The sequence below is a fragment of the Aquila chrysaetos genome, chromosome 10 (assembly GCF_900496995.4).
Source record: "Aquila chrysaetos chrysaetos chromosome 10, bAquChr1.4, whole genome shotgun sequence".
Lineage (NCBI taxonomy): Eukaryota > Metazoa > Chordata > Aves > Accipitriformes > Accipitridae > Aquila > Aquila chrysaetos.
Window position 1 is genome coordinate 13,157,293 of NC_044013.1, and position 19,293 is coordinate 13,176,585.

Consider the following 19,293-nt stretch of genomic DNA (forward strand, 5'->3'; position numbering starts at 1 on the left):
TGTGGCTTTCCAAAAGAGGATCCTGAAATCTAGCGCAGCATTACAGACTGAGCCCAGCAGGCCAGGGGATCGCCCAGGAAATCCCCCCCTGCCCATCGCCCCTGATGAGGGTGGGAGGAGAATTGATTTCTGCCTCCTATCCTGCCTTCCTTTCCCTGCAGGGGGTTCAGACAAGCATGGTTGCTCACCTTGTGTGCTGCCATATATTCGGTCCTTCCACTGTCCAGGGTTTGTCATGCGACGTGGCTTTGGCAGTGTAAGTGCAAAGGGACCTGGCTCAGTGGTTGTTGCTGTTGAGATCACCAGAACTGCCAAAATTTATCTGATCTACAGCTCTGCCAGCAACAGTTTCCCTCACTAAGGTCCTTCCCAGGAGGGGCAAAAGCCCACAGTATCAGCTTTGGGATAAGTTGCCCAGAGAGAAGTTTCCTGCCTGCCCCACTAGGACTTGCCTGATACCTTTGCCTTCACTCCCTCACTGGGGTTTTAGTGAAGAGCTACTGAGGTTGTTCCCTGGGTGCCATGTAATTGTAATGTCTCACTAAAAAATAAGATTTTGACATTAGTGTTGTGTTCCAAGGAGAAGAGTAATCTGTTTTAAAAATTCTCATTTTCCTGTGAAAGTAAAATAAAAGAAGAGCTTTCTCAACTTTTGAAAGCATGGGAAAGCCCCACCTTCTAACAGCATTTACAAATTTTTCCCCATTTTTATTTTGGAAAAAAGGTAAGGAGGGAAATGAGAAGCAGCTTTTTATGTCTCTTACTTTTTAAACTTCCTATATGTGATCAGTTTTCCCTGAAGGAGAGGAGTGATGGGTACAGGAAGGTGGGGGACTTTTGTGAAAGTAGGAATTTTTTTAATTTTTTTTTTTTTACCAGATGAAATGATTGCATTCCTTATTTAGTTAAGCATTTCGCAGCTGGGGTTTTTGATGCAAATCAGTGCTTTGAAAGTCTTGCCCCCAAACACAAACATCTTTTTAATTTAAAAAAGAAATAATTATGAAATGTTCCAACTCTATAGTTGCAACTTAAAACTACTTTTCTTTCTTATATCCATGCCTAGTGTTAAGCCCAGCTGGGAGTTACGACAAGCAGGTAGCAAGGAGTGCCCAGGAAGCAGCATGGGACATAGCACCCTGTTTGCAGTGTTGGAGAGCGGGCGGGAAGCAGGGGCTGGAGGAGGAATTGCTCTTGCTTCCAGAGGCAGCGTCCTGTGCCCTGCTCGAGAGCGCCTGGCAAGGCTACGCAAACAACTCGCTCTGTTTCCCGAGCTGGGGCTCTTCAGTGGATATACAACTGTAGTCTCTGTCATCTGGCAACTTTCATCAGCATTATAGGAAACGTTTATAAAGGAAATACAGTACATTTTACTCTCTCCCGTGCATTTCCTTGATTGATCAGCAAAGGGAGGAATGTTTCCTCTCTTGCACTCTTTTTTTCACCCCCTTTCTTTTGTCTCCAGATGTTACTGAGGCTCTATTTCAACCGGTTTGCACATGGTAAAACATGTGCCAAAAAGTTGACACAATGTAACAAAAAAACCCCAAAACAACAAAAAAAACCCAACCAAAAAAGCAGAGCATGCTGCAAAAAAAGTATCTGGGACCTTAAATATTGTAGAGCATCACTGACCCCCACTGGGCTGGGACACTCACTGCAGATCACCCAAGCTGGGGACTGGTACCTCATCGATGTGCTGGGCACGCAGTCAGATCAACATTTGCCTACTTTGCAAGGTGCCTTGCCTGGGGACGGAGAGGGGGCACCTTTGGTCTCATACAACTGGTGTAGACCAAACCAAACCTGTATGTGTTCTTTATGTCCATCATGAGTAGAGTAAAAAGGCATTGACTTAGATTTCTGTGAGGGACCTTTTGGTTGGATGGAAAGAAAGGCTTGCTAGTCGTAAGGTTAAGTACTCACTGAAATTTTTTGCCCAAGTTGTTGGTGAAATCTCTGTTGCTGGAGGTTCTTAGGAACAGGTTAAACAAGTATCTGTCAAGAATGTTGTAGAAAGAGTTGATCCTGCCTTTGAGGCAGTAAGATAGTTTCCATGACCTCTCAAGATCCTGTTCGACTTGAATTTTTATAGCTTTGTGGGAAAATGAGGGGTGCTCCTCTCCAAACATTTCTTTTGTGGCAGTGTTGCATTGTGGTTACAATAATTTAGGAAGGTACCTCTACCCTGTTGGCACTCATCATATCAGAAAGAAGCTAGTTGTCTCTTGTGTCCCAGGGAGTTGAGGAGAGGGTGATGTGGATGTGTAAGGGACAGGGACCATCACCACATGGATGTTGAAGGAACCACAGGCCTTTCCTCCACTCTCATTAAACAGGGGACAGTAGCAGAGGCACAAAGCTCTTCGTGCTACATGGCTCAGCCAGGCTGCCAGAGAGCAACGGTGTGGCCCGCACAGGGAGCACATTCCTCCTGCCAGGGAGGGGATTCCAGCAGGACTGGTGGGGGGAGCTCCCTCTGGAATGGAGGAGTTTTTGTGCTCCAAGCCTGTCTCACCATCAAGCCTTTTCAGAGATGGTCTTGCGGTTCAAGAGACTAGACTGGGACGGAGAAGATGCTTTTTTGGTTCCTGGCTCCATCACAAACTCCTTGGGTGACCCTCAAAAAGTTATTTAACCTGTGTGGGTCTCAAGTTCCCCACCTGCTTGTTGGGTGTCCTAATAGTCCTCCACCTTTCCAAGGTGTTGGAAGGATTCACCACGAGGGCTAGTGACTGGCTGGGATAGTAACCTTGTGATGAACTGCATGGAGAAGCGTTTGAAAAGGTACAGTAAAGTGTTAGCAGCATGAGCCTGCACAGTTGCAGTGCATTTGCTGTGTGGAGTGGAATGGGACCTCCGGGGCATACTGAGAATGTGTCAGGTTTGCAGCCAAGCAAAGTGAGAATATGAAGTTGTGTTGTGGTTGGAGGGAAGGGATGCAAACAACAGGAGAGTGCAGCTACTGCTGGACGAGCACAGTACAAATGACAAGGAGGTCACTGCAGGGACCTGTACATCTGGAGTGCAAGTGCAACGCAGTTAAAGCGGAATAACCAGGACACGGTAATTAAATCACGGATTTGGATTTAATTTATGAAGTGTTACAGGCACACATTGCAGCATGAAGCTCTGTTTACTGTGAAAAGATTGTGTTTTCTGACGTCTGCTGAAGAAGAGGGAATTAAGATTGATCTGTCTCATGTCCAAAGGCTGTGTAAGACAACTGATACATACAGCCTGCTACTGTCAAATGGCGAAACTTCAGGCTTGGATCCTGGCACAATAAACCATTGCCAAGGGCTTCCCACTTAGTGAGAAGTCTGAGTTCAAAAGCAAAAAAACCAGTAGGTAAGGAGGGCAAGGATAAGATGAGAAAAATACCCTAGTTTCTTACAAAATGCACAAACTACTTGTGGGTTTCCCTTCGTACTATTATTGCAGTGCCCTGAGTGCCAAAGTGTTGGAATAACTCTGGGACAAATATAATCAATGCATCTTTCCCTAACATAATAACAGTCGGTCACATACCTCCCATGCTCCACAGGAAGGAAATAAACCCTCTCTTCTGGATCAGACATTCCTATTTTATTGCCTTTGGACAAATCAAGGAACACAGGACCTGTTCCCTGGGTTCTTACGAGTTGCAGGATCGCTACTATTGAGACTTAGCTCAATTAAGGTGTACTGGCAGTTAAGGTCTGCTGTTACACTTTTATCCTAATGGATTAAGTACTGCTCTTGTATCCCTTTAAAACAGAATAATTGTGCCTGTCTGACATAGGTGCCCTGAGGAATCGCACGTGCTTGGGAAATGCTTGAAAACCCTTGGATAAAAGTCACTAGGAAAGAGGAGGGAGAGGGGAAAATCTTGTTACATTGTTGACTTATGGTCAACGTTGTCCTCGAAATGCTGTTTTGTCATCAATATTTCTTCATTAGGAATAATGATTTTTCCACATTTACTGCCAGCTGATTCAAAGCCATCCAAAAGCAGAATGTGTCATGAATCTCTAAAATGCATTCACTGGCAAACTCTAAACAGAGATGATTAGAAAAATAACGCAGCGGAAATACTGGGTGTCTTGAGGCTGCCAGGGAAACTCTTAGCGAGATACTTTGTTCAATGTATTTACGTATTTTAAAAATGTTCTTAGTACACTTTTGTAAAGGCAGTATGCCGTATTTCTTCAGTTCTTTCTTGCATAGTGTATCAGGGCTGCAGTGAGAACCGGGGAATACACTTAGCTGATCAAGGGAAATTGTGTAATTGATAGGCACTGAGGATATGACCTTGTGGTATATTCCCACAGCACAGTTAGGTGGGAAACAGTTTTTTCCATCATGCAGAAGTTTTTTAGATATCAACGTTTTTTTCCCCACATTTCAGCAAATGCAGAACCTTCCTACTTTGATGCTTTTATCAGAAAATTATCCCCTATCTCCTCTCTCCATAGAATGCATGCATTGAATTCATGAATTTAAACCCTTTGTAGAGGTTTGCACATTTTTTCTCTGCTTTCTTTACTCTTAGTATCTCTAGTTATTGCCTGAATTGTCTGTGTTAGGCACTGTACATCACATAGCAAGAGGTGGTCGGTGCCCCTGATGCCTTAGTGGCTAAGTAGGTATGACAGACAAATAATGCTGTAGCCTGAAAAAGGCTAATGCAGTCCGTGCATGTGCAAACGGGAGCATCTCAAGCTGGCTGGGTGGAGTTACATTACCTCTGTATTTGGCTCCAGTGTGATTGCTATCGGAATATTACGCAGTAAGCTTTAGTATGGCATGTACCTATTCCATCATCCACCTTCAGTGGTGGATGTTTGTCTGATTGGCTCACATTCTTAATCTGACATTTAAAAGTGATCATATCCCAGATACGGTTGGACACCATGTATCTAATTCCTCATTTCCAGATCACGTCCAGACTCTGGCCAAATCTTAAGAATCTTGCTGAGTAACAGCTCAGATTATGGCCTTTCCTATTCATCTTCACAGATAAAAGCTGCATCCAAGCTCCAGTGACCTTGAATCTCAGCAGCATCCTTTTCTAAAAATGCAATTTGTCCCTGTTCATGCTCAACTAGAATGCAGCTGCAGAAATCACTCTCTAGCTTGTAACTTAGGCCAGATCATTCCCGCCTCTTAATCTCTACTCCAGTTTAGTTTCTGCATCATATCAAACAGAAGCTTCTTGTCTTTACTTGCATGGCCTGTAATGACCTATTCCCACCCTTTTTTCCTCTAGTATTCTCCAGTGACATATCAACTCATCCTTCCCATCTCCAGGTGTCTATGTTCAATCTTCAAGCACTTATGTTCCCTTTTGTGCTGTCTTTGTCATTTCCTCAGAAGCATCCCATTAAACTTCCCTCAAAGTCCCTCTGGATCCTTTTTCAAATTCTTCCTTAACCTTTTCCTTTGCTGGGCTGTCTACAGACTCCTTGTCAACAGTAAACTATTTAGAGTGCTAAGACCACAATTTTCCTTGCTGATTCGTTTTGTCTGATGGCTTCTTTGTACTTGCTATCTATACCCAGTTGTTATTGCTTGTATTAGATTGTAAGCTCCTGCAGTCGGGCCCTTCCTTGAAGTCCGTGTTTGTCCAATACCCAGCACACAGGGCTGTTCCACAATCTGAGCAGCCAGGTTCTGTGGTGGTATAAGCGAAAAACCTGTAATAACAGTAAAAATAAGAGAAATTAGAACGTAGCATCGTGTGTAATATGAGCTTCTCTCCTCCCTTCCCCCTCTTCTTTCAGATTTGCAATATTTCAAATTTTTTATACAACAGAAGACAGTAAATGAGGAGGTTTCAGAATAAAGTATAGTAGCTGATGTTTCCTTTCAGCTGCTCAAGTGTTTCCCTGTAATCCACTCAGTAATGATCGCATTTTCAGCAGGGAAGCCTCTGTGGGCACCTCTGTATGTTCCCCCAAGGTAAGACCAACATATGGCAGCCAGGCTAGGCTGAAGGAAGGTCACGGCCAAGGTTATGAACCTCTTTCATGCAAAAAATAGAGGACTCCAGTCTTCCAGGCTTGCTGCCAACGTGTCACCTTCTAGTTGTGCTGAAATGATCTTGAAAAAGGACCTAAAAAGGGCTGAAGGGGCAAAAGAATAATGTTGAAATGACATAGTTTCATCTTCATGCTGTTTAGTACTAATTTTGTCCTTTGTCTTTAAGCTGCCTTTTAAGTGCTGTTTGTCTCTGTGGGAAGCAAATGGGTCACGTTGTTCTATGTTTCTACTGTAATACGCTGCCTGCTATTTTTCTCTTAGATTATTTGTGTAATCTTTTTTGTGCAATCTGTTTGTTCTTGAGTCTTGCAAGCTTTGCCTTTGCTACTTCTTTCCCAATAAGCAGTGCAACTTGTTCGGTATTCACTCATGGGTATTCTGCACACAACGAATTGGGTTATTTCAACCAGTGTGAAAATATTAAAATGGGGAACATGTGTGGGCACTTAATTGTGGTGAGTCTGACCACAAATACCTTCGCCGTTGGTAATTGGCACACAGGAAAAGCAGACCTTTGTTTTGTTTTTATCAGACATAATGATAGATACATTGTTTTTAGTGGGGTTTTTCTGGTTTTCTAAGGAAATGAGGCTTGTGCAATCACACCGCCTGTGTGCATGTGCCTGTCTGTTTGTCAGTTCCTCTCTCACCAATAATGCTTGAAACTGATAGCCATTTTCAACCAAATTTCAGCAAGGCGCAGAGGTCAGGGGAAGTGACCTGGTTTTACACAAGTCTTGTGAATTCAGAGATTGCACCAAAGTCTGCAGGAGGTTCAGCCTCTAACGGCCGCATCACTGCAAGCCAAATCAGTTGTGTATTTGCCCGCGTGCCTTTACGCAGATCCAGCCACCTAACTGTAAGCTCCCAAATTTGAATATTTTGGCTTACTTGCTTTTTACCCTTCGGGTGAGTGAGTCAGTTGGGGGTGGTGCTAGGCACAGAGCTTGTGTTTTGATTCTCACTGGAGTGGCCATGTCTCATGAAAAACATGGTTTGCTCCAGGCCACAGTGTTAAAATTTGCATATAAACTTATGAAAAAGGAAGCTTTCCTTAAGCTTTCCTGTGCAAGAGTTTACAGGAGCATTTCTGTGTACATAATAGCAGAAGCTGGACTTCTCGTAAATGTAGATGGGTTAAGTCTATCACTGCCTGAATGGGAATCTTCTGTGGAAAAACCCAGAAGGAGGAAGGAAAGTCTAAGGAAATACCAACTTCAAGGGGAGAAGTTGGCCAAGACTTCTGTTGTGCTGCTCTTTGGTTTGTACATGGCCACCAGCAGTGTAGTTGGGGAATGCCTCGCAACCATGCAGGAATGTAGCCTCAGGGCACCTTTGGGAGGCAGAGAAGATGCCTTTATGCCCTTTGCTCAAAGAGAGGACAGACATACAAAGGCACCGACTGATTTGACAGAGATTACAAGAGTATATATTTGAGTTAGGAAAGACACCCAGGTCTCCTGACACAAGAAGTACAGCCAGAAGTATGGTCTACATATAGACAGCTTCTCCAGCAAATGGAGAGATGCCTTGGTCAAAGAGGATGATAAATGTTGAAGTATACAAAAGCTGGCTAAATTATGAATGTGAGAAGAGGAGGAAGGGAAGAAAAGATTCCCACATGTTCTACTCAGATGTTAACAAAGAAAGCTGAGAAGTGTTTGCATAGACTCTACATTATTCCGTGTCCAAATGCCTCATAAAAATAATACCGGATGATCACAGAATGGCACACCAGGGAAAATAAATTCTTCAGCAGAATATTCCCTCTGGAAAAACACTGTGTAAAGCAATACACTAATGGCTTTCAATTTCATGTTTTATATATAGAGATATTAACTGCTCCCCAGACATCTCTTCATATTACAGCCCAGCTACACGAGCAGTTTGGAGAAGGCCGCGGAGCACGCTCGGTCTTGTCCGCACACAGGAGCAAGCAGTGTTCTCCTGTTGTACGTGCAAGTCCTGTGGTGTATACAGTAGGTTTCTTCTGCGTCCTTCGCAGAGCAGTACTGCTCCCATAGTTCTCTCCAGTGGGATTTTTTTTTTTTCTTCTTCCTAGTCCTCATGGTTTTTTCCATTCTTCCCCCATGCTCTGTAGCCTCACCACCATGCTGGGAACCCTGCATTCCTTCTCAGCTCGTAAAAAAAGGAGTCCTCACAAGAAGCGTTACAGTGGAGTGATTAAAGCACAACACTGTCAATCAAAATGCTAGTAACAAATGCTAAAGAAAGTTAAGTATAAAACTAACATTATTAATTCCTTTTTGGGGGGTTTCCAGGCTTGTCCAGATTTATCTAGTGACTTCTTTCTCCACATTGCTCAGACTGGGAGCTGTTTGAGTCAGGAAACTGTCTGTCCTGTATAATGCCAACTGCAGTTATGGCATTGTAGCAAATCAGAATGATCTGGGTTCTTTTCCAAGCTTTTCTAATGTATCTCAAATGTGTATATGTACCATCCTGCTGCATTCTGAGGGATCCAAAAGTAGTTTACATGCTTTGTTCCCTGGATGTAGCCTATTGGAGTCTGGGACAGGCAAGGAAGAAGTCGTGAGTCCAGGGACATTGATGTTACACTGCGCAAGGACAGCAGCCCTGCTGTTGGGATGACGAGGCATGTCCAATTCCTTTTAGGAAGTTTTGCAATATTTGTTTGAAAAGGCCAATAAACACAGACCGTGGCATGACAGAACATCATATCATGGCTGGATTACTTAATTATTAGGGAACTCAATCTGCCTTCCTGCTTGCACCTCAGCTCTCGGTTCCCTTCTCCTCCTTCACACCCTCAGCGACCACACCACTCCATACATAAAGCCTTGAAGGAGAAGTGCAGGGTCCCAAGATTGCGGGCACCACAATTATTCTCAAACTGGAGAATACCATTTTGAGTGGGGCAAAGCCCCAGACCATAGTTGCTCTGCTGCCTTCGGTGGGGCTTTCCTGTGTAGGGTGACTGAGGTTGTCCTAAAATACCTTCCATGACTCTGTGCATGAATTATTTAAAATACCAACTTTTTATTTAAAATATCAACTAGCTCATCATCAGTACATTAGCAAGAGCGCGGGGATTGTTACTGCTATACTGACAAAAGCATAAAAAGTGAAATCCTTTTGCCAGTATAATTGGTTCCATTGAGGGAATTGGTTTAAGCTGTACAAGCAAAAACTACTCTTTAAATGGTAACAATTGCACTGCCACCAGGCAGCTTTACGAGGCATCCTACCACAAAATCCTTTCATGTGGAGGCAAGGCTTTAGGCACAGGTTTATCCCATCTAACTGAGGAGCTGAGGATGACTATATAGCCGGGTTAGATGACAGCTGAATGGTTTGCATCTGGGCCTCAAATTCCTTATGATGATCACTGGCTAGCAGCCATAGAACTGATTTTAGTGCAGTCTTGGGAGCCAGTTTCAAGCCTTTCTAGATCTTTTCATATGGGCCAGCACCAGAGTGCCTTCCAGTGTCACTGGATCTTTGCCAGCAGTGGCACGAATTGCTCTTCTGTTGACTGAGCTGCCGTGTCCCCCTTACCTACTATGCAGCACAGGTGTGTGGGAGGACCTTCTCTGCAGTTGAGACCAGGAGCTTACTTTGACTCATGTTCTTACCCTTTGGTGACAGGCCGCTGTGCCCGCTGTGGGGAGAATGTTGTTGGGGAAGGCACCGGCTGCACTGCCATGGACCAGGTCTTCCATGTGGAGTGCTTCACCTGCATGATGTGCAATAACAAGCTGAGGGGACAGCCTTTCTACGCGGTGGAGAAGAAAGCCTACTGTGAACCCTGCTATATTGTAAGTACCCATTCTTGTTTGCACCCTGATTTTAATGCACAGGCATTGGAAACATTGATTTCTTTTATTGCTGTACAGTTACCTTACAGTTAAAACCTGGCAATCCCACGGCAGGACCATGGGCACCAGTTTTTCCATGGTCTTCAGAAGAACTCTGATCTTTCAGCTTCCTTGGTGAATTTCGTTTCCTGGTCTAACCTATCTCTGAAATGAAGTGCCCAAAGCAGGGGAAAGAGGTGCTTTCTGTGATTATTTCAACTCTGTAAGGAGCAGACTGTGCAGTGATTTTTAAGGGCTAGTGTTGCGCTCAGAAGCTTTCTGTGTTGAGAAACCTGATACCAAAATGCTCACCAACTGTGGTGCCCACTAAGATTAAGGGAGTGGGATGCAAGATAGCACTAACACTTCTAAAATCAAGACCTTTGCATTGCTTGATGGAAGTCCTTTTACTGAACTAAGGGTCTTTGGTCTGGATATCTTTTGAAGCTTACCTTACCCTAAAATTTCATTTCATGCCTCCAACAAGTTCTTAAAGCAAACAATTAACAGTTGCTCTGAGGAGCTACACCTTTTAAGAGGCTCCCATAAGAGCTGGTTGGAACCAGTTGCACAGTTGCAAATTAAAGAAACATCACATAATGTGCCTGAGGCCTTACCTTGCTGTGACCTTAGCATACAGTATATAGGGATAATCCTTGTAATTTAGAATAAGAAAAGCACCAAAACATTCTTAAAGCATTGATAGGTCTTTCTCTAAACCTCCAATTCAGGGTTCTTTTTATAAACACTGGACCCGAGACCCTTCCAGAATTGGATTTGCACTTCTGATATAAAAATTGATGCTTTCCTTGACATTTCTGGCATTCCAATAATAATTAAAGCAATAATATGTATTTCTGAAAATGCCAACAATATCCCATTATTCCTTCTGTTTCTGCAGAGCCTTTGTAGTGGGATTATTGTTAAAATACTGAATATGAAAAGGGAGGATTCTGTCTTATTTACAATGGCAGTGATATATGGACATTGTTAATTGGCTGTTAAAAACTAAATGATCTTTTGATGGAATATGTACCTTTTAAACCATTTCCATTTTTGTTTGCACTAAAATGATTGCACCATAAAAAATTTAAGGTTAATTTCATGGCAAGTTTGACCATGTGCAAAGCACTGCGGACTTTAGGAAGGTGCATTCATAATATGATGGAAGCAACTTTATGTAACTGGAATTAAACATTTCATTGACTTCAGGCTGGAATTGACTTCATCTGCTTGCAGATTGATACTTTCTTTTCCTCTTTTTTTTTTTTTTAAATCAAGCATGCATTCTTCACCAGTCATCTGCTTTAGTTTGGGAAAACATCTGCATTAGCCACTGTAGTAATGGTTTAAGATTATTTAATCCCATTACTTATACACTTCATTAGCCTGAGTGAATTGTTGGCAAGGGTTCAGTAAACTTCGTACATTGGGAGATAAAAGGATAAAAAAGGAAGGGGAGAAGGATTCTTTTCCTCGTTTTCTTTCAAATTTATCTTCTATCTATTTAAGGGATAAAGGAACGATAATTGCCTGGTTGCATCTGTGTTTGTACGTTCTGTGATATGGTTTTGCAGCTCTGAGTACAGAGGAAAGAGTAAACGTTTAATAGCTTTCTTTTATATATCCAGAAGGGGCCTTTAAATGTTTATCCATGCAGTCCACAAAAACTTGGTTATGGACTTAACCCAAAACACGTCTGGATCCATCTGCTGCTGCACATGCAGGGGAAAGGATGGCAATGCTTATGGGGCTACATATGTGTAGCTGGACAGCTGGTACCGTGAGTGGGAAATGGAAAGCAGGAATCTGGCAATCTGATGCAGCAAAGAAAGAAAGAAAGAAAAAAAACAAACCAAAACCAAACACCCAAGCACACATTAAACTCTTAAATGTCGAAGAAACAAGTGTTGGAAGCCTAAGTCTCAATACACTTCAGAAAGCTCAGGACTCTGCTGTGCTGAAAGACAGGTCTACAACAGATCTAGGCACCTGCCATGCTATTGGCTTTAGGCCTGAGGAGTTTGTGTCATAGAGCATATGCCTCATTGATTTTTCAATGAAATGAGGTCTGCATTGGCTTCAGTAGGATGATGAGTGCCTAAGTACACTAAGGGCCTGAGCTAGGCTTGCAAGTTGTTCTTGCAAATGGATTGGGGGCCCTTAAATTGCTGAGGCACAGTCTGAATGCTTTTGCCTTTAGGTGTGCGATGCGGTCATACTGAAGTCAATGAGAGTTAATGACCTGCTTAAAATCCAGCCTGTGCTTAAGGATTCTGCTGAATTGTGGCCTCTGATTTTTTTGGAGCTTCCCCAAGTCCCATTATCAGAAATTAACTTGGACACTTGAGCCCTAGTTCTGTAGGAAATCAATGGGACTGAAGAACCCAGATTCAGATTCCTGTGGACCTGAATTCCCATGAAAGGTGGAGCCTGTGTGACTAGCCCAAGATTGCACAGCTAATCCATGGCTGTGGCCAGCTGAGAAAACAGGATTCTCAGCTGGTATAAATCTGAGTAATTCAATGAAGCTTGTTTACTGGTCTACCTAATTCACACTGATTTCTAGCACACATTCCCATTTCCCCAAGTCCAAAACTCTTGGTCTATTATGCAAGCCATTAGGCCAAGCTGCTTCATTTATATAATAAAGAAAATGAACTATAATATTTGCCTGGTCGTGATATATAAATTCATGAATTCTTTGATTTTTATTTTTTTTAATAATACCCTTGTGTGACTTGTGGCCTTACGCGCATGAAAACTATGCACAAAAAGAAAAATACACGTTTTTCAGCAGTTAGAATTGGCTAATTTTCTCAGTTTATTATGTGACTCTTCTTAGTTGTGGTGGAGTGAAGCCATAATTAAGATTACTGCGAAGAGCTGTATTTAATTACTGGTTAGTCAATACCAAGCCTAAATAGCCTGCAGAAGGGTTGTTTTTTTGTTTTTGTTTCTGGTTTTATTTATCAGTGACCCAGTTAAGATGAAATTCCCCAAAAGTCTGAATTAATGTCTAAGGAGATCAATCACCTGTTTTTTAAAAAAAGTATTTTTCCTAATGGGAATTTGAGTACCAGAGTTAATTTCTTTCACACAAAAATACCCCCACCCAAAAGCCAGTCACTATCATTTCCTGTTACATCTTATGAATGCAGTGAGTTCTGTTGCCAATGTGTTTGCTGGTTTTGCTCTGCATCCAAGGATTCTTTCATTATTGATGTTATTTCTAAAAGAGTACCAGTCTTCTCCATTAAGACACTTCTGCTGAACTAAAAGCAACTGTAAAAAATAAAGTGTTAATAGGAGACAGATGTCTCCAAGTCATTATGACAGTCAAGTAACTTCTGAAATGTCATGATAGGGTTTCCAGTGTAACAAGCGTACTGCTGTACACGTGATGAATGCTGTGTCTGCAGTATGTTACCAGTATACTTTTCCCCTCCCTTACAGGGCAAATTACTGACAAAAAACATTTGGTTTGCTTCCTCTAAGTAGCTGAAGAGATTTTAGCACTGGACTTGGTGCAGAGAAAAGGTTAAGAGTAGTATCAGTGGAACCGTTGTTATAAAAGATTGAAGAGCAAGATGTTAGAGCAGTGCCAGCTGTCTCCTTTCCAAATACCGTATTATCATAAGGACTGAACACAAGGTTAACCAGGCACACCGGTCTGGCAAGAGTGATGTTGCTGTTTTGTGAATGGGATGTTCTTTGATGTCCAGATGACTTTCTCTGGGATGTGGAAATTTTCCTCCATTCTTGATCCCCTTTCCTGGCAGTCTGGTGGTTGGCAGTTGGAGATAAACTCTCTGAGGCTGAGAGATGCTGGGTACCTGCAGTCGGCGCAGAAAGCAGCAAGATCTTGCAGATGCTCCTGGCCTCCGAGGGTTTCTCTTTGTGTCCAAGTCAATGTGACCCACTGCTGGGCCCTGAGGGAAGGACCATGGTGCGATGGGGAAGGGGAAAAGAAAGCAGAAATAACTAACCAAGCAAAGCAGAAATAGCCAGGGTCAGATGAAAGAGAGTTCAGAGAACTGGTGGGCTAGAAATGATGAACGATTGAAGGAGAGGAAAGAAACTGTCTCATGTCTGTCTGTCTAGCTGGAGTGGGGGAAGGTGGTGGGTGTGCTCTGCAGTGCCCTCTGGAGACTCGGGGATCGAGGTTTCCTGTTTCTGCTGCGTGCTGCGAGATATTGAGGACATGACTGTAAACCCTACCCCAAAGATCGCTTACAAGGATTTTGCAGGGTGAGGTTCATCTTTCCGTAGTACTAAAGCTGTGGAAGTGCTTGAAGGGGGAAGAGTTGTGCATGGAAGTCATGCCCTGATCACTGCTGTTCCCCGGCTTTAAACTCATGATCATAGCACTACATTTTTTTTCCCCGATTATTTGTTTTGTGAGCAAAACATATCTTCAAGGTTTCTCTCTCTTACTAGCTTCTAACTTCCTGGCCTATCAGAGGCTGTAGTTCAGTAGGAGAAGATAGTTCAGACCAGAACACAAGAGAAGTGCTGACGTTTTAGGAAATGGTATGACTAGAGCCTCTGGTGCCATGGAGCATCCTGGGAAAGCTTAAATTTGCTAATCATTCTGAAATGTCAGTGTTAACTCAATTTGTGCTCATTGAATCTCTGGTAAAACTGCTATTGGCTTCAGCGCGACTGGTATTGTAAACCTCACCCTGTGTGTGCACGTGAGTGTGGTTGTTTGAAAGCTGTGCAAGAGCAGCTACCTCCAGCACATACGATTTAAAGTGTAAGGTTGATCCCTGCAGTAAAATTACATCTATTTTTAAAAATAATTCTGCAATTTGTAAGCAGAGATTACAGCACTAATTTAGCAACCATGTAACAATTTAAATTGGACCAGAAAAGAGAAACTATAATTTAAAGATTTTTTTTATGATACAAGCTTTCTTCTTTTTAAAGTAAAAAGCCCTTTATTCTTGTTTTTGTCAAGCAACGTATTGAATTTGAGAGTAATTTATGGAAAGTGCTGCCAGCATGGTATTGCGAGTGCTCCACAATTTGAATTTAAACTGCTCAATGGGATCATTAAGACTATTATGCCTGCTTTCCAAAGAGTTTGAATTCAAAATGACAACTGGAACAAAAATATAAAATAAACTAAAGAGAAGTCACGCACTCTTTACGTGGTGGAATTTTTCTGCCCTCGAAATATTTCACTGAGATCAATGTTCTTCTTCAGTCCTCTCCTAGAAAAAAGCTGGTGTTGCTAGTTTTAGTTCGATGCTCCTGCATGAGTCATCAGCAGCAGTGAGCTGAACCTGTGACCCATGGATCTAAAAGCATTAAGGCTGGGCTGCCGTAGCGGAGAGATGCAGCTTGGCTGCACCAGGCGGCAGCGGGCTCCTGCCCTGGATATTTCTTATACCCACAACAGAAGATGTCCATGGGCATAGCAGACACAAAACAGGTCCAGAGTTTTGGTTTGCTTACAGGCATGTTTTAATCCTATTGATTATTAGCTTTGATAATTTTGCTAGTCTAGGCCCAATTGGTAACTTCTTTGTAAAACAATCATGGCAAGGGAAGACTGTCATTCCTGGTAAACTGATCATCATTTGTAAAACAGAAAAATGAATAAATCCCTTAAGAGTGTAACAGCCCTTTCTATTAATATCACCCAGCAACAGTTGATATAAAAAATACAGATGGAAGCTGGGGGAGGAATGGCGGCCGTAAGCTCAGCGCTACTACTTTGAGTGGGAAATGGTCTTGTGCAATCAGGGCATAAAATAGAGGAGTATGGGGTGCTATTGCATAAGCTGCCCATGGAGCTTCCAGGAGTCCAAGTCTAGGAGGTACAAAAACGTGTGTGTGTGTGAGAGAGAGAATATGTCAATGAAACAGCTTCTGTGAAAACTGGGATGGATGCTGAACTTAGCTCACCCACTTGAAGCCTGCATCTGTTTTTTCAGTGGCCTACCAGTTGTTATAGCAGATGGGTCATGCCTCTTATTTTGTCACTAGACAGCAGGAAAAGGTTCCTTTGTGGGGGGACAGAGGTCAATAACCTCCTTTCTAAACTGTAATTATAAAGAAAGAGGAGAAAGCATACCATCAGATTATGAGGTACGCAATATAGCAACTCCTCTGTGGAGATCAGAGGCTCGTATCAAAGAGGACAAAGACAATTCATCTCGCTGTCCAACAAGGACAGGACAAGAAGTCTACAAACCAAGGATGTAAGAGGAAAAAATCCTCGTGCTCTTAGAAGACATGAGAGTATGAGCCCTGCCAAGAATTGCACTGGGCTCACCACCTTGGCAAAGGATTCTCTGAGTGAGACCACACATTTGTCTGCTGTGGGTGGCTTAGAGGATGAAATTATTCTTTTGTCAGTGCAGCAGGATATGCTTGGCTAACTTGTGAAAATCACTTGATGGGATTCAAGATGCAATAGTGCACACTATTTTCAACCTACAGTTGCTGCTTGCTTTCATGATGTTAACTGTTGTGAATGCAGCTGATTGAAGTTGAAGTAGGTAGTGAGAGGGTCAGGCCACACTTTGGTATAATTGACTTTCCAGAAAGCTGAGCAGGGTGTTGCTTTAGAGGAAGACCAGCTATGGATTGTTGAGGTAAAGCAACTTGATGCTACCAATGATAGCAGTGTTATGAGGGGGATATATTTGGAAAAGTCACCGTAGTGCTGGACAGCATCTTAATAGATACATCTGTGTTGGAAGAGTGGGCACACAGTGCTGATTAACTACTTCAGTGATGTCTTGGTAGCTCAAAGTTTTGCTAGGGAGGGATTTCCCACTCCTCTCAATGGTCCATCTTTAAGAATGTGTCCTTATTAGGTGAAGACTCCTCCTCTGCACCTGGGCTTACTTGAGACCTTTGTGATGGCTTGGTAGAATCCAGATCTTTCCTCCTGCATGTGTTGACAGCCATAACAACTTGAATTGTCTTCTTGTCTCTGCCTTGCACTTTCATAATTAGGGGCTTTTTTCATATTTCATTATATGAACTAAACATTGATTTGGCATGTATAATCTAGAAAAACTGTACCATGGGAAACTTTGTGTAGGGAGTTCTTAGTGTAACTGAAATAAGATGATATAGTGAAGGAGCAGCTGCTGCCATGCAGTGAATTTCTTGCCTCACAGGGTGAATTCCACTGACCCAACTGTATATTCTTAGGAAGAAAATAGTCTCCTTTCTACAGGTCCATTGGGATTTTATGGCTCCTGGCTATACATGTGCTTATGGATCATACTACAGTAGAGGGGATGGTGAAGTCATTTAGCATGACTTCAAGCTGTGCTTTCAGATTTCCCTTTAGAAGGTGGCCCAACTCTTGTATGACTTTGAAAGCTAGCAGAAACAGCTTATAAGGAAAGAATAAAGTCTTATGCACCAGCATCTTTGTAATAGTAGGAAAATTTTCATTTGCGGTCAAGTGTGGATGGGTATTAGATGGCAAGCCATGTCTGGTGTTTGTGGCATTCATCCCTGCTTTTCTTTCAATTGTACTTCACCACCTTCTCAGCAAGCTATTTGCTGCTTTCACCCTTTGCCACCTGAGTAGCATCTAGAGATCCTACTGTAATAAACTCTCATTGTGGTGTGTCAGTGAATGGCAGACAATAGCCTCTGGCTCTAAAAACCTTCGTGGTGAACAGCAGCAAGGAAGGGGGGGACGAGGAGGAAGGCAGTGGCATTGCCTCCATATTGCAGATAGAGAACTGACCCCAAATGCAGTTTGTTTACAGCACGGCTCTCCGTTGCTGGAAGCCTTCAAGGACAGGTTGGACAAACATATGTAAAGAACAGTTAAGATGTAGTTGAGCCTTCTCTGGGCAATAGCAGACCCAGGGGTCTTTTCTAGCCCTGCTTTATCCATTTCTGAGCTCAAGTCACCTGTCCGGGACCACAAATATGGCCTGCAGCGTGCAGCTCAGGTCTTTCGTGTCCCGATGTTCTGCCAAGTTGCAGCCTGCAAAGACCTTCAGGTGAAGGAGCTACCTCTCTTTTCTTCCCCTCCTCAAACCACTCCTGTTTAGGGACTGAGCATGAATATGGACAAGCAGCTGAAAGCTGAGTGAGGGCTCTTGGAAAACCCAGGAGGGTGGGAGGTACCATGACAGTGTTCCCTTCCATGAAGTCTTACTGCTTGCTTGTAACCCCACATAGTTATTTGTCAATTCAAACTGCTGAAAACAATTATTTTGGAAAGGCTGTGATTTATTTGAAATAGGGCCTGTAATTTAGGTGTGCGTTTCCATCAGATCCATGTATTATTGAGTTTGCTCTGTCCTTCCTAATGCAGTGATGCCAAAGCGCTGCACAGCGTCCAGAGATAAAAAATCGGAACTCGCTGAAGTAAATACAGGGTTAATATCTTCAGCAAACTCTTTTGATTATTTTGCACTGCTGATCCTATGCTAGCAGAGCTGCTGGTAAAGTATAGGCCTTGCAGCCAGGCTGTGATACCTGCCAGTAACAGAGCTGAATCTGTCCTGGGAGGGGTGTGTTTGGATTTAGCAGGTATGATTTCCCCTTAGCAGCCTTGCAGAGAACAGAAAGTCTTGTCTCGCTCACTCTCCGATTCCAGATGCCCTCTTACTTCGATCCAGACAGTGATTTGCAAGCCTGAGTGCCAGGGAGGCGAGCCGGCTTTTGCAGCGTGCCACTTTAGCCGTCTCCTTGGTGAAGCCACACTCTGAGGAATTTGCTCTGGCAAAAGCTCAGTCTGTGAGTCGATCCTCCCTCTAGCGTCCTGCCTCTGTTTCTTCACTCCGGGACATCAGTTTGCCTGTGAGCAATGTTTGTTTGCAGTAGAGGAAACTGTTTAACTTGCCATCCGCACACACACACAAACCCCAGTGGACTTGGTAGATTTCTGGTTAGAAAAAACAAAATCATGCCAGTTTAGGGAAAGCGCGACAAGCATGAATGATGACAGGAGAAAAAGTCATTGATTCTAAGAGTATGGTGAGTGTTTGGTGCTCATGGAGGGTCAAAGCAAATTGTAAGTATGTTGTTTTTTCTCAGCTGCATTGATTATAAATTTGTGGGCCAAGTACAATATTGACAGAAGACGTAAATCATCCACTGGGGTATTTTGGGCAGAAGGAAGACCAGATTATAGCTCAACTCTGGTGCTGCAGCATTTGCTGGGGACAAGAGATTATTGTGCACTATTAGGTAGCAGTTTTCATGGGAGCGGAGAGCGCGTTGGTTAATGTGGCCAGTGAGACCTGTGGTCCCTGTGTCTGCGCCCATCCCTGTGAGGACCATCCGTATGAGCTGAGGCAGCGATGGCACCACGTGCATCAGCGGGGCGTATGGATGGTTTAAAATGAGTAGAGATCCACACAGGATTGCCCCTGCTTTTCCCTGGCTGCTGTTTCCTGACAAACGTTTGGCGTAGAAGCACCACGTGGGTTTTTCA

The 19,293-nt window shown here is 43.2% G+C and overlaps 1 protein-coding gene across 17 annotated transcripts in view; it reads left to right on the plus strand.

Moving 5' to 3' along the window:
* Nucleotides 1-19,293, plus strand: part of LOC115347044 (LIM domain containing preferred translocation partner in lipoma) — a 353,563-nt gene that overhangs the window by 283,865 nt on the left and 50,405 nt on the right. For 15 of the 17 annotated variants that reach the window (XM_030027920.1, XM_030027918.1, XM_041126875.1 and 12 more), the window contains one exon: nt 9,655-9,824. In XM_030027920.1, coding sequence (XP_029883780.1) covers nt 9,655-9,824 — 170 coding nt within the window. Of the gene's footprint in view, nt 1-8,125; nt 8,260-9,654; nt 9,825-19,293 lie in introns of those variants that run through there. The other 2 variants (XR_005933430.1, XM_041126888.1) reach the window with 2 other exon arrangements.